Source organism: Monopterus albus, unplaced genomic scaffold, assembly GCF_001952655.1.
Source record: "Monopterus albus unplaced genomic scaffold, M_albus_1.0 scaffold458.1, whole genome shotgun sequence".
NCBI lineage: Eukaryota > Metazoa > Chordata > Actinopteri > Synbranchiformes > Synbranchidae > Monopterus > Monopterus albus.
The window spans coordinates 229,419-246,656 of NW_018128338.1; the positions used below are offsets into that span (position 1 = coordinate 229,419).

Sequence of the window (17,238 nt, forward strand, 5' to 3'; positions counted from 1 at the left end):
TTTCGCAACAGTCTGGATTTTTGCGCCCCACCGTGGAACATATCTTCCAGGTGACGGGAACCTTTCTGCCAGTCTGGGCGAGTCCTAAAGCTTCGATGATGCAATTAAAATATGTATGAAACCCACTGTGAGTTGACAGTTAAACGACACGTGTTGCGGGAACATATTAAATACTCTGGCAACTTGCGGATTTGCTCAGTCTCTCCGCAGCTCTGCACACGAGTAGTTCACGGGCGCTCCCAAGTTTCTGATGCCAAGAACTTGTTGACCCGAAGCCAGTCGTCATGTTGGATCAATTTGGGGCTCAGAGCGCCTGTGTGCCTGTATCCAGCGCGGACCTTAAGCTCAAACTGGCGGATAACAAAAGCTGCCTGGCCGCAGCAGCAGCAGGGATGGGGCTGGAGAACGGCACTGGGAGGAAGCTGATCGAGATGACTGGACCTGCTTTATCCAAAAGGAGACTTCTGGTCGGGTTAGACCTCCTCTGCCTCTTCCTGGGTAAAAATACAAATAGAGTAGCCCACTCCACAGTGGTGGAAGGTACATTTACTCAAGTACTGTACCTAAGTACAATTTTGAGGTATCTGTACTAAGGTGTTTTCATTTTGTGCTACTTCATACTTAAACTTCACTACATTTTAGAGACAAGTATTGTGCTTTTTACCCCCTTACATTTATTTTAAAACTTTAGTTACTAGTTACTTTTCAGAACCAGATCAATACAAAAATTACAGTCGTAAGACTTTATAGATCTCTGGTGGAGAATTCACAAGCTACCCAGTAGGAATTCAAATTAAATGCATATAGGCTAGTTAAAACTAACCTCCCCACCCCCCAACCCCTCACCCCACCTTATGTTTTGATGCTAATATTTTTGTACTTTTACTTAAGTCACATTTTTAATGCTGGACATTTACTTGTAATAGAGTATTTTTACACTGTTGTATTGCTACTTTTACTTAAGTAATGGATCTAAGTACTTCTTCCGCCACTGCTGCTCAATACATCAATGTCATACTAATATATAAAGTATAAGTGAACATTGCAAACACCTGTATAATATCAGGCATTCCACTAAAATAGCAGTGCTATTAATACGACAGTATTTATAATTATCTGGTGTGTGTTAATGTTATGCTAAGATCATGTGGTGTTTACACTGGAATGCATTACATTGTAAGGGGTTTTAGTTGTTTTGTCCACCAATACAATGTTGCAACGTGCAGTGTTAGTATGCATTTATGTAGACCATGCAAATACTTGCAATAATTTGCTGAAGGGCTATTTATGATGATTTACCTTTACAAAGTAGGTCATGCTGAATAATCAAATTAGGGATTTTTTTAAGGACATACAAGCCAAATATTCTCTGGCTCCACCTTGTGATCAGGTCTGAGGATTTGCTGCCTCTCATTGTCTTGTGTGATAAACTTAATATACACTATTTAGCGTTCAAATGTTCAAGTGACAAAATATGCAGTCTCATATACACCATCACTGTAGGTGTCACGAGATCGTGATGGACATTTTTTTACTATTTTCTTACAATCCCCCCAAAATTCTAAAAATAAAAAGGAATTAATTGAGAGCAATTGGCAGGCTAACTGTCAGTGACTTCAGTAACTGAATCAATAATAAAATAATTGAACCTGTTCATTTTAACATTGTAGCCTACAGGTTAAACCCTCTATTCCTGCCTGTTAAAGCAGACACTGGTGGGTTAACCTCATCTATGCCGAGTTCTGTTCTGCTTTGCTTCCATCCCTTTTTATTTAATCAGCAATGCCAGTCACTAGCTATGTTCAAACATCAGGTGTGTGCAGCAAATTAACACCAGGCTTGTAAGCAAAGAAAGAAAACAACAACAGGAAAAGGAAGGGAGAAAGAAAGAAACTTTTCAAGTGCTGACTCTTTCCATTTACACATATCCTTGGCCATCTTTTTTCTGCTCAGGCGCGCTCTCGAGCTCCCCGTGCCAGCTGCTTCGTGCATTGCCCAGGGAATTCTACAGTTTCCATGACAACCTCCAGTTCCGAGGGTAGAGTCGGACCAGGGGGAATTGTATTTGGTATAAATAAATAAATGCACGATCCATGAGCACAGCGTGTGCGTGTGCTGGCCCATGACTGTAATTGTTGACCCTCCCTCCCATGTTCCCTATACTGTACATGACAGGAGGGTAGTTATATAATGTTCACTAATTGGAAAAAGCTGGACTGGGAGGCAGTCTGCATTAAAAACAGATTGGATTTGTGCAGAAGGGAGGTAGCCCTGCAAGAAGTCTCTCTCCTTTTCAGTCTTGCATGCCTGCACAGACACAGTAGAGAGAGTGGAGGGAGAGAGAGAGAGGGAATTGACAAACAGAAACAGTGTGAGGCTGGTTCTGGCACCGGACTGCTGCTGCATTCGCTCTTTGTTGTGTAGGAAAGAGCTGAACTGAAATCACAAACAACAACCCTTTCTCTCCACATCCACAGAAATGCACACACCCACATGCAGTGCCCACACTGGTTCTCTGTTGATTTGTGCCTGTTTTACTCTTGTATTTCCAGGCTCAGCGGATTCAGTCTGTGTTCAGTCAGGAAATGGGGACTTTTTGCTGTTGCTTCTGTAGACCTCTTTGGTCCCAGTGCAGCGGTGTTGTGACCCTCACATTCCTAATGCTTGTCTAACTAGTTGGGTTCTCCAGAGAAAAAATCTGGGTTCCTACTATTTTCTTCCAGTAAAACTATTCCTTGTTTGACCTTTTCTCCCTTCCTCAATCCCCTGATGTCAGTTTTATTATAGCCTTGAAATTCTGTGATTACCTCTTCTCTTTCTTTGTAAGATTAGATTTTATTCTTCCATCTGTGATAGGATACTTAGTGTGTCTCTTGGTGTGTGACAGGATGAGTCAAGGTTGTCATATCTGCCACCAGTGCTCGGCATCTAACCTCAGTGCTTTTTTAATACCAACTGAAATTGTTGCGTATCTCTTCTTTTGTCAGATCTAAATCACAATTTTGCCACTTTATGGATGTATTTTATTTGGACAAAGATTTTTCTCATTTATGTTTTGATATCTACAGTGTGGTTTCTTTTGTTGAATGTAAATGATAATTAACAGCCACGCTAGTGGCTCTGTTCTTAGTCACAGCAATAACTTGAGCTAAATGCTAACATGACCACAATCACAGGCTTAACTTGCTGAAGTTCATGTTTACTCAACACCACAGATGTCAACCTCATGGTGGCACTACAGGAAAGATCAAGGTATCATCAAAATTATTTGGATTTTTTTCTCAAGGGACCATGAATGTCTGTGCAAAGTTATGTGGCAGGTATTGAGATATTTCAGTCTGGACCACAGTGGTGGAGCCACTAAGCACCCAAATGACTGACATGGCCATCTGCAGAGCCAAACCTTTAGCATGGTTAAAATTCATTTTGTAGAAAAAATGTTTGTTTCCTCAAAGTAAAATATAGCAAGGATTGTTTTGAGTTTGGTACGAAACATTGGGTGTTATAAGGGCACAAGAGAAGGAACATCTACAGGATGCTCCCACTGGGGGATGCTGTGATATCAAATTCTATCTTTCCTCATCTAATTCCTTTCATCTCTCTCTGTCTCCTCCACCCCTGCAGCTTCCATCCCTTTCTTTGTGTGTGAGCTGAAGGCAGTGAGTCCTTACAGAAGGGGCTTCATATGTGGAGACCCCAGTATCACCTACCCCTACCTGCACAGGGAGGCCATACCAGATGAGTTACTCATTACTGGAGGCATTATCATCACCGGTCTCGCTGTGAGTACCTATCATCCTCATCATCTTTGTCACAGTAGTATTAACTGTACTCCATGTCCCAGCTCATGAGGAGGATGAGGAGAATGTAATATGGTAGTTACTGCATGTGTTCACCTCCAGATCGCCCTTGGGGAGTGTTACCGGGTGCGTTTTCGAGGCGTCAGCTCCAAGGCCTTCATCAGGAACCAGTATGTGTCTTGTCTGTACAAGGAGCTTGGCTGTTTCCTATTTGGCTGCTGTGTTTGCCAGTCACTGACCAATATGGCCAAGCTGAGTGTGGGCCGGCTGCGACCGCACTTCCTGTCTGTGTGCGGTGTCACATATGCATCACTTAACTGCACGCCAGGAACCTATGTTGCAACAGTGAACTGCCACCAGCCTGACCACCAGTTAGAGGAGGAGGCCAGGTGTGTGTGCGTGCTCATGTATTTGTGCTATGAGTTGTACTTTTGCTCTGTGTGATTCTGAATACTCCTCTGTTTTTTAGGAAATCCTTCTTCTCTGGCCATGCTTCCTTTGCGATGTACACAATGCTCTATTTAGCAGTGAGTATCTCTGCCAACCAATCTGTCAGTCTCTTTTTCACACATTCTATCTCATACACATACACACACAAACACAAACACCAGCAAACCCAATTCACTGTCTCTAATTTCCAATTACCATCGCACTGTAAACTGTTAAGTGAGCCTGAATGAAACAGGGATCCATCATCAGCCCAGGTTGCAGCAAAAAGCAAGAGAATGAAAGGGGAAGAAGAAAGAGCATCAGGAGAAAACGGACAAACAGAGACAGCTTTGTTCTGCTGTGGGAGGAGTGTGACCTCGCCTCATTGCCTCACTGCTCTCCTCTACTGTATGAGTGTGTGTGTGTGTGTGTGTGTGTGTCTGCATGTTTGTATATGTAAGCTACTGCTGTATATACTGTGTATGCTGTATGTGTGTGTGAAATCCTGTTTGTATATGCCAGCTTTTCAAATGTGAATGTGTGCATGCTACATGTGTGTGTGCATGTATGCAATCTTTGCTTGCTTGTTTTTGATTACTTGCTCAAATTGTTACCCTTCCTCATGCTGTATAGTACTCTACCACAGTTAATGAGAAGGAAGAAGAAAGACTTAATGATTTACCGACAACCAACAAGATGGTTCATCTTTATTTACATAATAATAAATGATATCAGAAGGTGGATGAATCCCTTTATTAGTACATATTTGATATACTGTACCCAATCTCATGAATCCGGAGGGAAGTCTTGCCCTTCATATAGATGGGTAACACATTCATGTTAAAATAAACATAGAGCATCTTAGTACGTTAGTCCAGCATGAGCCTCCTCCAGGTTCAGTGCTCCAAGTCTCTGTCTACTGCAGGGATAAAGGCCGTTCATCCAAAACGTACTCCTACATATGTTGGTATTTAATTAGAGTGAGATTCGGTGACTGTGAAGAGCACAGCATATGATTGACATTCTCATCAAACTGTTCAGTGATCCCTATTGTCCTGTGTGGATGCATACATATTTTACATATGCATATCTCTGCACTTATTCATTCATCCATTAATTTGTCATACCTCTGTTTATATTTACATCTTAATGCATTTAGCCTACTGTCAGTTCTACAAAAAAGCCATATTTAAGTACTTGCCAGTGACAGGCATTAGTGATTTGTGTATTTGTGTTAGAAACCGTGAGTCATAGCAGCAGAGCACATGCAAGCAGCCTGAGAAGATCAGAAAACATGGAGTTGCTTAGCTACTACAGGGTGAAATACATTTATTATAATGGGCAAAATAAGAAATAAAGGCTGTGATGGTGGCCATATTGTTCTATGCACTAAATAACATTTTGTGTTTTTGTCAGTTTTACCTGCAGGCGCGATTGACGTGGCACGGGGCGAGGCTGCTGAGGCCTGTGCTGCAGTTTTTCCTGGTTCTGCTGGCAGTCTACACAGGTCTGACCCGTATTTCAGACTACAGGCACCACCCGTCTGACGTGCTAACAGGCTACATACAGGGGGCCCTCACTGCTTACTGGGTGGTCAGTATAACAGTTCTGCTTGTTTTTGTGCACCAGTGAATGTCCTTGTGTTATGAGTCTTAAAATGGGTATGTTTTGTCTTTTGTGTTTTCAGGCCTTCCACATTTCATCCATGTTTAAAACCTCCAGGTCAGCTCTGTCTCCTACTGACATGTTGGACACCCCCCTGTCACCCCACCATACTGTCTGCTAAACCTCCTCTCCACTATCTGTGTGTAGCAACTGGTTTGGACAGACAAGAGATCTGAAGAATGTGAGACCATTTCCTGTGAAGTCAAACCACATACCTCAGTATTCAGACAGAGTGTCTAGAGAGAGAGTAGAGCTTCAGAGAAAGACAGTAAGAGAGAGGGTGCTGAAACTACTATATATTGCTCAAGTGTTGTGTGATCAGCTTGAGTGCTCAACTTTTCATCATACTTACCTGTGCTGATGAGACTGAATACAGAGCTGCCAGTGCAGTGCTAGACGTTACCTAAAATAACTTTGTTAAACAAAGTAACTTTGTTAAACAACTTAAATGATACTGTAAATGCACTTTTAGATTTCCATGTTAGTGTTATTAATTACCACTATGTAAGGGTTTGGTAGCCCACATAGTGTTATGGTAGCCCCCCTCACCAGGAGGGTGAGGGAGGACTGAGGTGGGACTCAAGTTTGCAGACCCAGGTGCTAGGGGGAAAAACATGACGGTAGCAGGTAAATAAAGAGAACACAAAGTATCAAAAGAACATAACATGGGAAAGTACGGTACTTGGATATGTAGTGTAGTGTAAATGAGCGTAGCGCGTAGGTAGTGTGGTAGAGTCAAGCCAAAACGCACAGTGTCTGTCAGGGTAGCATTCTACCAACATGTACAGTCTGCGTTACTCTGTTAATGTTCCAGCAAAACTTGAGCGTCTGTCAGTGGTATAAATAAGGAGGAGAAGGCAATCATCGGGATGCACCCCAGCATAGGATGTAATATGTTTTATGCATAGTTGTGATATGCGTTGTAGCTGCTGTTTCACATAAACACAGTGAATGTAAACGTGTTGAAGTAAAGCACAAAGAGCACAAATGTGCTGTGATGTAATCCATGACAGAACAGTACACTGCTGCTATAGGTTACTTACCAGTCCAAGTGCACACAGAGCATTAAAGATGAAAGTGATTTTATTTTTTAAAAATGTGTCGTTTTTAGCTCAGCTTGTGAGCTTTTACTAAAGCAGGACTCATGCACACACATTTTGACATTTTAAAAAAATGTTAGTGTGTAATTGATTATTATTGTATTTCCTGAAATTCATAACAGAAGCCTTATCACCAGTTGACCATCAGACAGATCAAAATATTCACTTCTTTGCAGATGAGCTTTTGGTCACCCGATGAATGTGCACCCAGTATTCATTCTTTTGTTTTGGTCTTTATATACAAAGTGAGCAGCCAGCGTGCAGTGGGTTAGCATGCAGAGCAGCTACTAGAAGCATATTTGATGGATGCAACGAGACAAAACCCAACTATTTAAACTGCAGGCAGTAAAACCAAAACATGAGCTGAAAGATGCTAAAGTACTCTATACAGCTGAGGGAACTGCAGAGTGATTATTTTCTGTGAGTTTATCACTACAGTGGACATTTCACATTACTCACAGCCATTTGATCTATTTTTCATATAAACTGTAGAGTAAATACAACATCAAATCAGAAAAAGTTATGGCTGTGTGTAAAATCTAAATTTAAACTGATAATGGTGACGTGTAATTCATCTGTGTCCTGTGTTACAGTGAAAACAATACAGCAGCCCATTATTTGATGCAATACCTCGTAAATTTTATTCATTGTTCAAAATGAACACTCATTTTGCCAACACATGCATGAGAAAATTACTGAAATGTTTAAAAACAATGTTCATCAAAGAAAGATAGGAAGGGATTTGGATATGTCGCCCTCCACGGTGAAGAACATAAATCAAACTGTGCCAAAAGGAAGCCCTATGTCAACAGTGTCCAGCTGTTCTGGGCTCGGAGGCATCTGGGATGGACCATCACACAGTGGAAATGTGTACTGTGGTCAGACGAATCAGTGTTTCAGGTCTTTTTTGGAAGGAATGGACGCCGTGTGCTCCAGATCAAAGACAAAAAGGACCATCCAGACTGTTACCAGCAACAAGTCCAACAGCCAGGGTCTGTCATGGTCTGGGGTTGTGTCAATGCCCTTGGCAAAGGTAACTTACACTTCTGAGGTGGCTCCATTAATGCTGAAAAGTACAGAGAGATGTTGGAGCAACATATGCTACCTTCAACACGACATCTTTTCCAGGGACGCCCATGCATATTTCAACTAGACAATGCTAAACCTCATACTGCACATTACCAAGGCCTGGCTGTGGAGGAAAAGGGTGTGAGTGTTGGACTGGCCTGCCTGCAGCCCCGACCTGTCCCCAGTAGAGAATGTGTGGCGCATTTTGGAACACAAATTTCGTCAACGACGGCCCAGGAATGTTGTGCACGTTAAGACTTGTTTGCTGGAAGAATGGAACAAAATGACACCTGACACATTTAATCACTTGGTGTCCCCAGTCCTTAAATATCGTAAGTGTTCTGAAAAGGAACAGCAACATCACACCGTGGTAAATAAATACAATGCTTTTTGGATTGTGTTGACCATTTGAACAAAAAATAAAATTGATGAGGTATCACATCAGATAATGTGCTGCTGAATTGTTTTCAGTGTAATACAGGACACAGATGATTTATAAATCACTATTTTCAGTTTTGGTTCTACATACTGTCTCAGCTTTTTCTGATTTGGGGTTGTATGAATAAATGAAGTTTTAAGCAAATACCTTAAGCAGGCAAACAGCTTTAGTCATATTTATTACCTGTAATTTACATTCACACAGCTGCAGTTCAACTGAATAATGTATTAACCATAGCTTTAATAATTCAATAAATGTGTGGACTACTTTTTTTTTGGTCCTGTCTTATGTTTAATACTCTGAACCTTTACTGTTTTTCAGTGCTCATGCTTTTCTTTTCTAAGGATGCCAAAGCTATTTAGGGACCCATTCCATTTAAAATGATCCTTTTCTTTTATCAACAGAAGTGGAGGAAGTACAGATCTAGTTGTAATCACATTATATACTGTTGGGTCATTTAATGTGTAACATGGATTTTTAAAACTACTGGGGGTTGTGTGAACTGTAACTGTAGCTGTCAAGTAAATGTAGTGGTGTAAAACGTACAATACCTGCCTCAGAAATGGAAGAATACTTGAGTAAAGTACAAGTACTTGAAGTATGGTAATTGAGTTTATGTAAATAGTAATATTTTACCACAGGATTGTTATCACTCTGGCTGCTGTTTAATTTAGTTATTTTCAGTTACCCTTCTTCAGAATCTCTTCTCCAACCTTTTCTACTGTATACGTGTAATTTTCCTCACAGCCTGCGTCCCTCTGTACATCCAGACAAACACAACGACAGAAACACTGACATTATTCACATGTTTACTTGAACTTCAATAGCAATACAAGACAATCAGAACACTTGAGGTCGGTATGTACAAGGATCTCAGGGGGTTGCAGAAAAGTTCAGAGGTTTTATATGATCTCTGGCTCTGGAGTCAACAGTTCAGTTGCTGTGACAAACTCCATGGCAGCGAGTCCCATCACCAGCAGTTAGTGGCAGGTAGAGGGGAGGCGGGTGGAAGTTTCGGTTTTGAAATGAGACTGGTCAAGAGTTGAAAACCAGTAGAACGGGATGTGTGTAAGAGGCCCCCCGGTTGATAGTGATAAAATGCTTCACTGTAATACATTAATTATACAAGAATGATGTATATACACGCACACACACAGCACACCCTTGCACACACGCATGCTCTTCAAGCTTCACACACACTCGCATGTACGCTCACACACATTTCAGCGCTTTCCTCCTACAGTATGTAGCCTTGTAAATCCACTATAAAGTCATGCACATGGTCTTTGAAATGATTTTTTTGGCAACACACAAGTGCTTCTTGGACACACTGTTTGCTTGTTACAGGGAGGGGCAACACCCAGGCGATGATCCAATAGAAACTTAGATGATAGGCCAATAAGGATATAAGCACAGATGAGGTGGGAAGACACAGCAGGGTTTCAGGAAACGAGAGGAGAGGGAGCGGAAGAGGAAAAGTTATAAATGGATCACAGTCATAGAAAAGTAACAAAACATGGAAAGGGGGAGTCTCGTGGTGATCGGGAGATAGAAGCAGGGAGGAGCCATCACTGTCATCATCATTACAATCATAATCATCATCATTATCCTCTTTAGCATCTTAATCATCATCATTTCCATCAGTTTGAGCATTGTTTTATGTTGTTGTTATCACCATCTTCCTTCTCCTCCCTGGTTTCTATGCCCCGATCACCACCGCCCTAGTCACAGGCTCGTCACGCGCTGCATCTGTCCATCATCTCCCTCAGAGGTGGGCTCTGCTGTGTATGCTGCCTCTCCATTGGATGCCGGCGGCGGCTGGTAGAAGGTCTGCAAGTGGTTGGGTCGTGGGCCCAGTGGGGGTCGCCCCAGGCTGTAGGGCAGTTCCAGGGCGGGCCGCTGGGGCTGGCCAGTGGGGCTGACCTCTTCTAAACCTTCAGGGCTGCTGTCCGGGTAAGACAGCGTCGGAGGGGAGGTGCGGGTGTAGAAACGAGGAGGGGAGCTGCTTCGGCTGTACACCTGGGGCGAGTGGCGAGAATAGAGATTGTTGGTTGGTGAGTTGGTGTCTCGTGGAGCAAAAATATTTGTTGGGGGAGAGCTTCGGGGGAATATACTCAGTGGTGGCGAGCGGCGGTCTCCAGGGTACAGGGGGGAGGGGTTTGAATCTCTGGCGTAGATTGGTGAAGAGTCGTGGTCAAGGTCAAGATCAGGAGTCAAAGGCAAAGTGAAGCTGTCAGAATCCTCTCGTTCGGCATGATACCGAAGGGACCCTCTATCTTTCCCTCTTTTCCTCCCATCTAGGCCTCCATCTTTGCTGTCAAACAGGAAAGACTCCTCCCTGTCTATATCCATCCCTCCTCTCCACACATCCAGTGCTCTATCCTTCTGTTTGTCATTGTCTCGTTCAATTCCTCCTCTCCATCCTTCTCTTTCTTTTAAAAACAAGGACTCTTCCTTCTCTCTCTCCATCCCACCTCTCCATCCATCAATCCCAAAATCTTTCTTTTGAGTTATAAAAGTCTCTTCTTGCTCTGTCTCTCCCCCTCCTCGCCACACGTCCATTCTTCCATCTCTCTTGTCCAGGAGATGAGGTTCTTCCCTCCCTCTATCCATGCCACCTCTCCATTCGTCCATCTCGCCATCTCTCTTCTGAGAGGTAAAAGACTCATCCCTCCCTCTCTCAGCCGCTCCCCTCCATCCGTCCATCATTGGATCTCTTTTTAAGAGAAATGTCTCATCCTTCTCTCTGTCCTGGCCGCCTCTCCATGTCTCTACTCCTGCCTCCCTCTGTTTCATCAGCAGTGGCTCAGACTCCTGTGGGGGAGGGGGAGGAGGAGGTGGGAGGGGCCTGTCCCGGTAACGATCTCGGTCTCTCTCCCTGTCTCTCTCTCTCTCTCTGTCCGCCCCTCCACTTGACTCCACTGTGCCATGGTGGCGAGACAGAGTACCAGGGGTGCGGCTGAGGGTGGAGTAGAGCCGGGCCTGAACATCAGGGGGACGTGCTTGCTGCCTGTCCTGAAGCCCGCGGCGACCCAGAGTGCCTTGCAGCTGCGACCTGTCCCCGTCTTTAAGTAGGTCACGGGACTCTGAATCTCCAGAAACATGTGAGTGTGACCAGCCATCTTGTAAGCGTGGCGTTGTGGCGTGGTCTTGTTCACATGATGTAGAATGTGTCTCAGCGTCTTGTGTGAGGTGCCTTGTATGTGACCAGCCCTCTTGTGCATTGTGGCGCGTGTTTGGCTGCATGGTGGCAGCCCAACCCTCTTGGGTTGGCTGTGCATGTCGAGTTAAAGTGGCAGTGTGAGTGAGAGCCGCCCTGTCATGCAGGTGAGGCCTTGCCAGGCTTCCGTAGCGCTCTGGAGGAACAGGCATGGGGACAGAGGGTCTCAGGTTGCTCTGCACCAGCTCTGAGATGATCATCTTCTCCAGTGCAGCTGCATCAGACAGGTTGCGACGCATTCCAGCACCGCTGCCCAGATCTGCAGCCCCGTGGGGGGTGAGGAGGGCTGGGGAGATGTCATCCCCTCCTATCCCAACTGCTCCCTCCCTTAGAAGGTCGGCGCTGCCCACCACTCCAGCTCGGGACCCGGGTGTAGTGCCCAGCCCATGCAGAGTGAAGGTGTTGGGGGTGTAGCCTCCATTGAGACAAACACTGTCCAACCCGCAGGACTCCTGGCTCTGGGACACACCACCCTCTGTTGGGAGAAACAGGAGGATGCCAGTTAGAGAAAGACAGGGATACAATCAAAGATTTACATGAAGAGATGAATGAATGAATTTATGAATGAATGGGGAGAGTTAAGTGTTCCTGTGCCTACTTGACAGCATGGTTTTTCCATGAAAATCTGGGTATTATCAACTTTCCTTGACAAAATGTTTGGTGTGTAATCCCATGGAGAAGATGTATATTATGCCTTCATGGTCTATGCATAGTTACTGTGTGCAAATATTGCACAGGCAATCTATGAACTGAAGCATACAGCACGAGGAAGAGGTAGCGCTCAGTGATTCATAGTACAATAAAAAAGCTCATACTCGGCTTGTTTCTGAAGGTTCCTACTGGTCCACATTAAGAAAAGGAGACAGAGAAGGAAAGTGTCAAAAACATTTAAAAGACAAACAATTCAAACTTAAAAACTACAAACAAAATGACACACTGGCAAAAACAAAAACAGTTTTTAATTCCAAACGTTCATATTGCACAGGAGCAGAAACTTGACAAGCTGTGCTGTGTAAAAGTCTTAGAACACTTATGAAAATTCACATAATAAAGATTCACAGGAAGGGGACAGATGTGAGGTCACTGTGACCTTGACCTTTGACCACCAAAATCTAATCAGTTCATCCTTGAGTTCAAGTGGACATTTGTGACAAATTTGAAGAAATTCTGTCAAGGCGTTCCTGAGAACATGTATTGTGTTCATAACAATGGGCTGGATGTAAGGACAACCAAAAAACATAAAGCCTGCGGCTGCAGCTGTTGCTGGCATGAAGGAATATAAATGAATATCTGTTGAGAGATCATCATTGCCTTTTTAAAACTTTCCAGTACTGACATCTGTATTGCCCCCCAGCAGTACACCCTAGCATTGGTCTGGTTCTATTCAAGAAAGACAGCACAAGGAAGACAAACAGTAAAACTTTATTGTCAGTTGCAATCTGTACATCTTTTACACAAGAAACCAGAGAGACCTACTGCAGAATATTTATTGTTTGAATGGATCTTTTTGTTACTTTGCTGCTGCAAGTTGTTTAATAAGTCAACGCACTTACCTCGCCAACATCCTTTCCCCGATATTTACAGCACAGGGCTAACAGAGACATTTTTCAGTGTGCCATAAGAGTTATGCATGGCCCACGCTGACTGTCAAAGATACCAACTTCAAGAAGGATAGTAGGTTGTGTTGGGAAGATTAGACACAGCTGTTCAGTGGAAGAGTTGCAAAATGCTGTAATGAGAAGTACCTGTGGATGTGAAGGGTTGATTGTATCCCTGGGCCAGCATCGTGTCATAAGGAGAGGCTCCGGCATGAGTCTGCAACACTGGATTAGTAAGGAAATGGTTCCCCAAAGCAGCTTAGAATGAAAAGGCAGAGAGGGAGAAAAAGTACATGTTACATTCTTGGTCCAAAGAAGGAACAATGCAGAGATTTAAAAGACAAATGAACATGAGCTTCACCTCGATTAAGAGTAGGAGTGTTGTTACCATCTGCAGCGATGAAAGACGATTCAGTCTGTCTGCGAACAGTGTCGTTCCACATCCTCCTGATACGACTCTGGAATAGAAATAACCCACACAAGGTCAAAACTGAGTCAGACAGTGAGAGATAAAGAACGAGAGAGAGAGAGAGAGGTGTGGTGTATTGTAGAGTACCTGTCTGTTAGCGGTGGCTCTCCGACTCTGGCTGCTGGTGTAGCGGCTGTTGGACCGCAGCGCAGCACCCTTCACCGAGTCTGGAGAGCTGGAAGAGGAAGTTGCACAGCACTGCGAGAGACGCAGACATCGGCCGTAGTCCTTCTGACCCTACATGCGGTATTCAAACAAAAACCCATCAGTTTAGTCATGAATGCTGACAGGCCCCTTTGGTTACAAAATGAAACATACTGACCTTCCTGGCGAGGCTGCAGTGCAATATAGTGATGAGGAGGCCCTGGGCAGTGTTGAGGGAAGAGAAGAGGTAGGCCAGGAGGAGAGACGGGGCAGATAGGAACATCAGGCCTGAGGACCAGGTGACACTCTGCAGGAAGAGCAGCGTCAGGGAGCCTACTGCCCACGCCCTGGATGAGCACACAGGGAAAATCACTTTTTTCCCCTGACAAACAAGTTCAGCAAGAGTTTGCTTGCATTAGAGAGAACCTTTAACTATGTTTTTCAGCTGCACTCAGAGTGGAGAAGATTCACCTACATTTTAATTTCACAAGGCAGTGAAACCAAACAAAAAAAGAGCCAAGGAACATGTAACTTATGTCAGTTTACACACCCAAACTGATCTGAAGGCCACCTATCAGCAAGTTCTCTTGTGTTTAATGTTGAAAGTGAAACAACTGAGATTTTGACAGATGTGGTTGTGCAAATTCTTTCTTTTTTTACTTGCTGAACATTAGTAATACACACCCTCCTTTTGTCCTTTGTGGAATGCAGGCTGTTCCCTGTATTTTTCCACACATACAGCATTGCTCAGGGTTGACCTTTTCTTACTCAAAATGATGCAGAACTTATTAAGTTCATGCTGCTTTAAACTCTGCAGTGTATTTTATCCTGGTTTTTCAAAGCTGTGATTGCTTGAGTTGAACCGTTTCAAAATGCTGCTGATTAGCTAAATGCTTTCAGAGACAGATGAAAGACTGTGTTGCACGTTTTATGTCATTTACATCAGCCCCCCGCCTCAGCTAGGATTTAAATATTTTAATTAACTCTCTAATCAGACTAGCTTCTTCATAGATAACAGACTCCACTTCAAGAAACATTCATTTTGATAGTTCTCATTCACTGTTTACATCTGGTTTAATCATGGTTTTGGCTATTGTACTGCATTATGCATAAACTATGAAAGCTCTAACAATACAATTTAAAAATTCTAAATGGATAGGAAGTTGGGGGAAAACACAAGTTCATTTTTTAATTAAACTGGTTATTTTTCAGTCTATTAATTCAACTTAATGATATTTTTCTGACTGCATAAATGGAGCCAGAGTTCCTGAAACACAATGGGCTCTACACATAATCACGCACAGGAGATCAGTGTGACACACTGTACTAACCTCAGGTTGTCATGGCGACTGGAATCTGGCTTCAGAGCAGCAGTGCTGTGCATCCTATGTAAGGTCATCACCAAGACGACCAGGTTCAACTGAGGCCACGAGGACAGATATCAAACAGTTTAGTATTCATTCATTAATAATGACCCAACATGATGTTAGAACATCATGTTGATTAGAAAGGAAACATGAAAAGGATGATAGCTGTGAGCATAGATGCTCACCGTTATGATGACAGCAACTGGGCCAAGAAAACTCCAGATAAAATAATTGTCTGTGCGTAGCCAACATCTATCCAGACAAAAATGCACAAACAAATCACAAGAAGATAAGAACCTCCATCATTCTGAGAGATGAAACAAGAATATACAGATGTTGGAAAGTAACTGTCCTCATCCAAAACTGTGTATACAAACAAAGACAGACACACGCATTAGCCAACTTACGCAGTTTTTGAGCCATAGCCTCTGAAATCTATTGCTGCGGACACAGCCACCACTAGCCCAGGAATTGAGTAGCCACACAGGTAGAAATACTTCCTTCTGGAGTTACGCCCCTCAAATACCTCCCGCTGCAGCAGGTATAGTTCCACCCCCTCCAGACACAACCAGCAAAACACTGCGAGCAGCGAGAAGTGCAGCAGGCCAGCAATGATGGAGCACACAACCTGGAAATATGGATTTAAAAAGGGGGTCAAGATATGGAGTGACAGAACGGTTGGAGGACAGTAACAATTTACACATTTACACAGTATTTTTACAAACCCTACAAAATAAAATATGATACTCCAGTATTATTCTCGCTAGTATATACTGTTAGTCTTTCCCAGTATTTAACTACTCTGTATTATATTAGTGCAGCATCTAAGCACTCACTGTGTACTGAATCTTGTTGGCACCGACCAGAAAGAGCAGTTCAGTTATGAGCAGGTTGGCCCACAGGTTGCAGTGGATGGTGCTGTGGTCTGTGTGCCAGGGCGCCCCCTGGCAGCACAGGGTGGTAAGGCAGGTGGCCAAACACACCAGGGCTACAGAGATGCCAACCCAGGAAACCACATAGACCAGAAGCTCTTCTACAGCACCGCCAAACTTTTACAGAGAAGCATACCAGAAAGAATGTGCAAAGAGATTAAATAACATTTTTTATGCACAAGTGAAAGAATTTGTGTTGTTGCAGGATTGTGAGCATACTGTATGTGGATGTATTTTGCAGAGGGGAGTGTTCATGTGTCCATGTGAAATGATTAAAATCATACCTAACAAAATGAGCATCTTACTCCATAGAGAAATGCTTAATTCAGGTTCATGACAGGAAAAATATCTGGCAGCATTTATCACCCCATCTATCTCAATCTCTCTCTCTCTCTATTACAGCTACAACCCACAATTATCACCCCCTCTGCGCTCGATTTTTAAACAGCTTTTTGGAGAACACTGCTGGAGTGAAGTCTAACTGTGCCATAGCAAATGGGTGCACACAGGTGGAGTCAGAAAATTTTTCTTGATCTAGGATGGAGGGGGATTTACAAAGCTATAGAGAACTGTGAAGAGGGACACTGACCGTTTAAACTCCTGATTGTATGACCGCCTACTGTATGTATAAATGCAAAAAAGCAACCCTGTGCACAGCTGTTTTCAGTGCTGAGAGCAGGTTGTCTCTGCTGTGAAGTTGAATTAAACACTATTGCCCATGTTGTTTTTGTGGTGTGTGTTACTTACAGCAGGTTGCTGGTACGTCATGAGGACAGCATAGCTAGAAAGGTGGTTGCAGGCACAGGTAGTGTGTGTGTTGTTGGTGTGCAACAGGCGGCAGCCCTGAGTAGACCACCTGCCACTCCCAGAAACCCCTGATGCATTCCAGAAAGAGCAGTTGGGGCCAAAGTGGTTCTCCAGCTGTGCAGAAAAAGGAAAAATACACACCAAAAACCCATATTGGTGTTTTTAAAGGAGCAGATTATGCACAATGATGGAATATGCAG

At 43.5% G+C, this 17,238-nt stretch overlaps 2 protein-coding genes across 8 annotated transcripts in view; one reads left to right on the forward strand and one right to left on the reverse strand.

Annotated features, from left to right (window-relative positions):
• LOC109952405 (phospholipid phosphatase 3-like) lies at positions 1-16,967 on the forward strand. Of its 2 annotated transcripts, XR_002273752.1 has the most exons (7): positions 1-498; positions 3,625-3,782; positions 3,903-4,189; positions 4,270-4,327; positions 5,646-5,822; positions 5,917-6,075; positions 16,634-16,967. XR_002273752.1 is itself a non-coding variant. In XM_020587469.1 (6 exons), exons 1-6 carry the CDS (start codon positions 285-287, stop codon positions 6,013-6,015), a joined length of 993 nt encoding a protein of 330 aa, XP_020443125.1. In that variant the 5' UTR covers positions 1-284; the 3' UTR covers positions 6,016-6,492. The 2 variants fall into 2 exon arrangements, 1 of the variants encoding a protein (XP_020443125.1); XM_020587469.1 differs by lacking the exon at positions 16,634-16,967 and having other exon boundaries at positions 5,917-6,492.
• Positions 9,294-17,238, reverse strand: part of LOC109952403 (adhesion G protein-coupled receptor L1-like) — a 26,857-nt gene continuing 18,912 nt past the window's right edge. For 4 of the 6 annotated variants that reach the window (XM_020587465.1, XM_020587463.1, XM_020587464.1 and 1 more), the window contains 11 exons: positions 16,979-17,152; positions 16,136-16,348; positions 15,707-15,927; positions 15,485-15,551; positions 15,264-15,352; positions 14,111-14,279; positions 13,876-14,025; positions 13,681-13,777; positions 13,467-13,577; positions 12,537-12,560; positions 9,294-12,196 (listed from right to left, as the gene is read on the reverse strand). In XM_020587465.1, the coding sequence (XP_020443121.1) occupies positions 10,227-12,196; positions 12,537-12,560; positions 13,467-13,577; positions 13,681-13,777; positions 13,876-14,025; positions 14,111-14,279; positions 15,264-15,352; positions 15,485-15,551; positions 15,707-15,927; positions 16,136-16,348; positions 16,979-17,152 (3,285 nt within the window). In that variant the 3' untranslated portion in view covers positions 9,294-10,226. The remainder of the gene's footprint in view (positions 12,197-12,536; positions 12,561-13,466; positions 13,578-13,680; positions 13,778-13,875; positions 14,026-14,110; positions 14,280-15,263; positions 15,353-15,484; positions 15,552-15,706; positions 15,928-16,135; positions 16,349-16,978; positions 17,153-17,238) is intronic. The other 2 variants (XM_020587466.1, XM_020587468.1) reach the window with 2 other exon arrangements.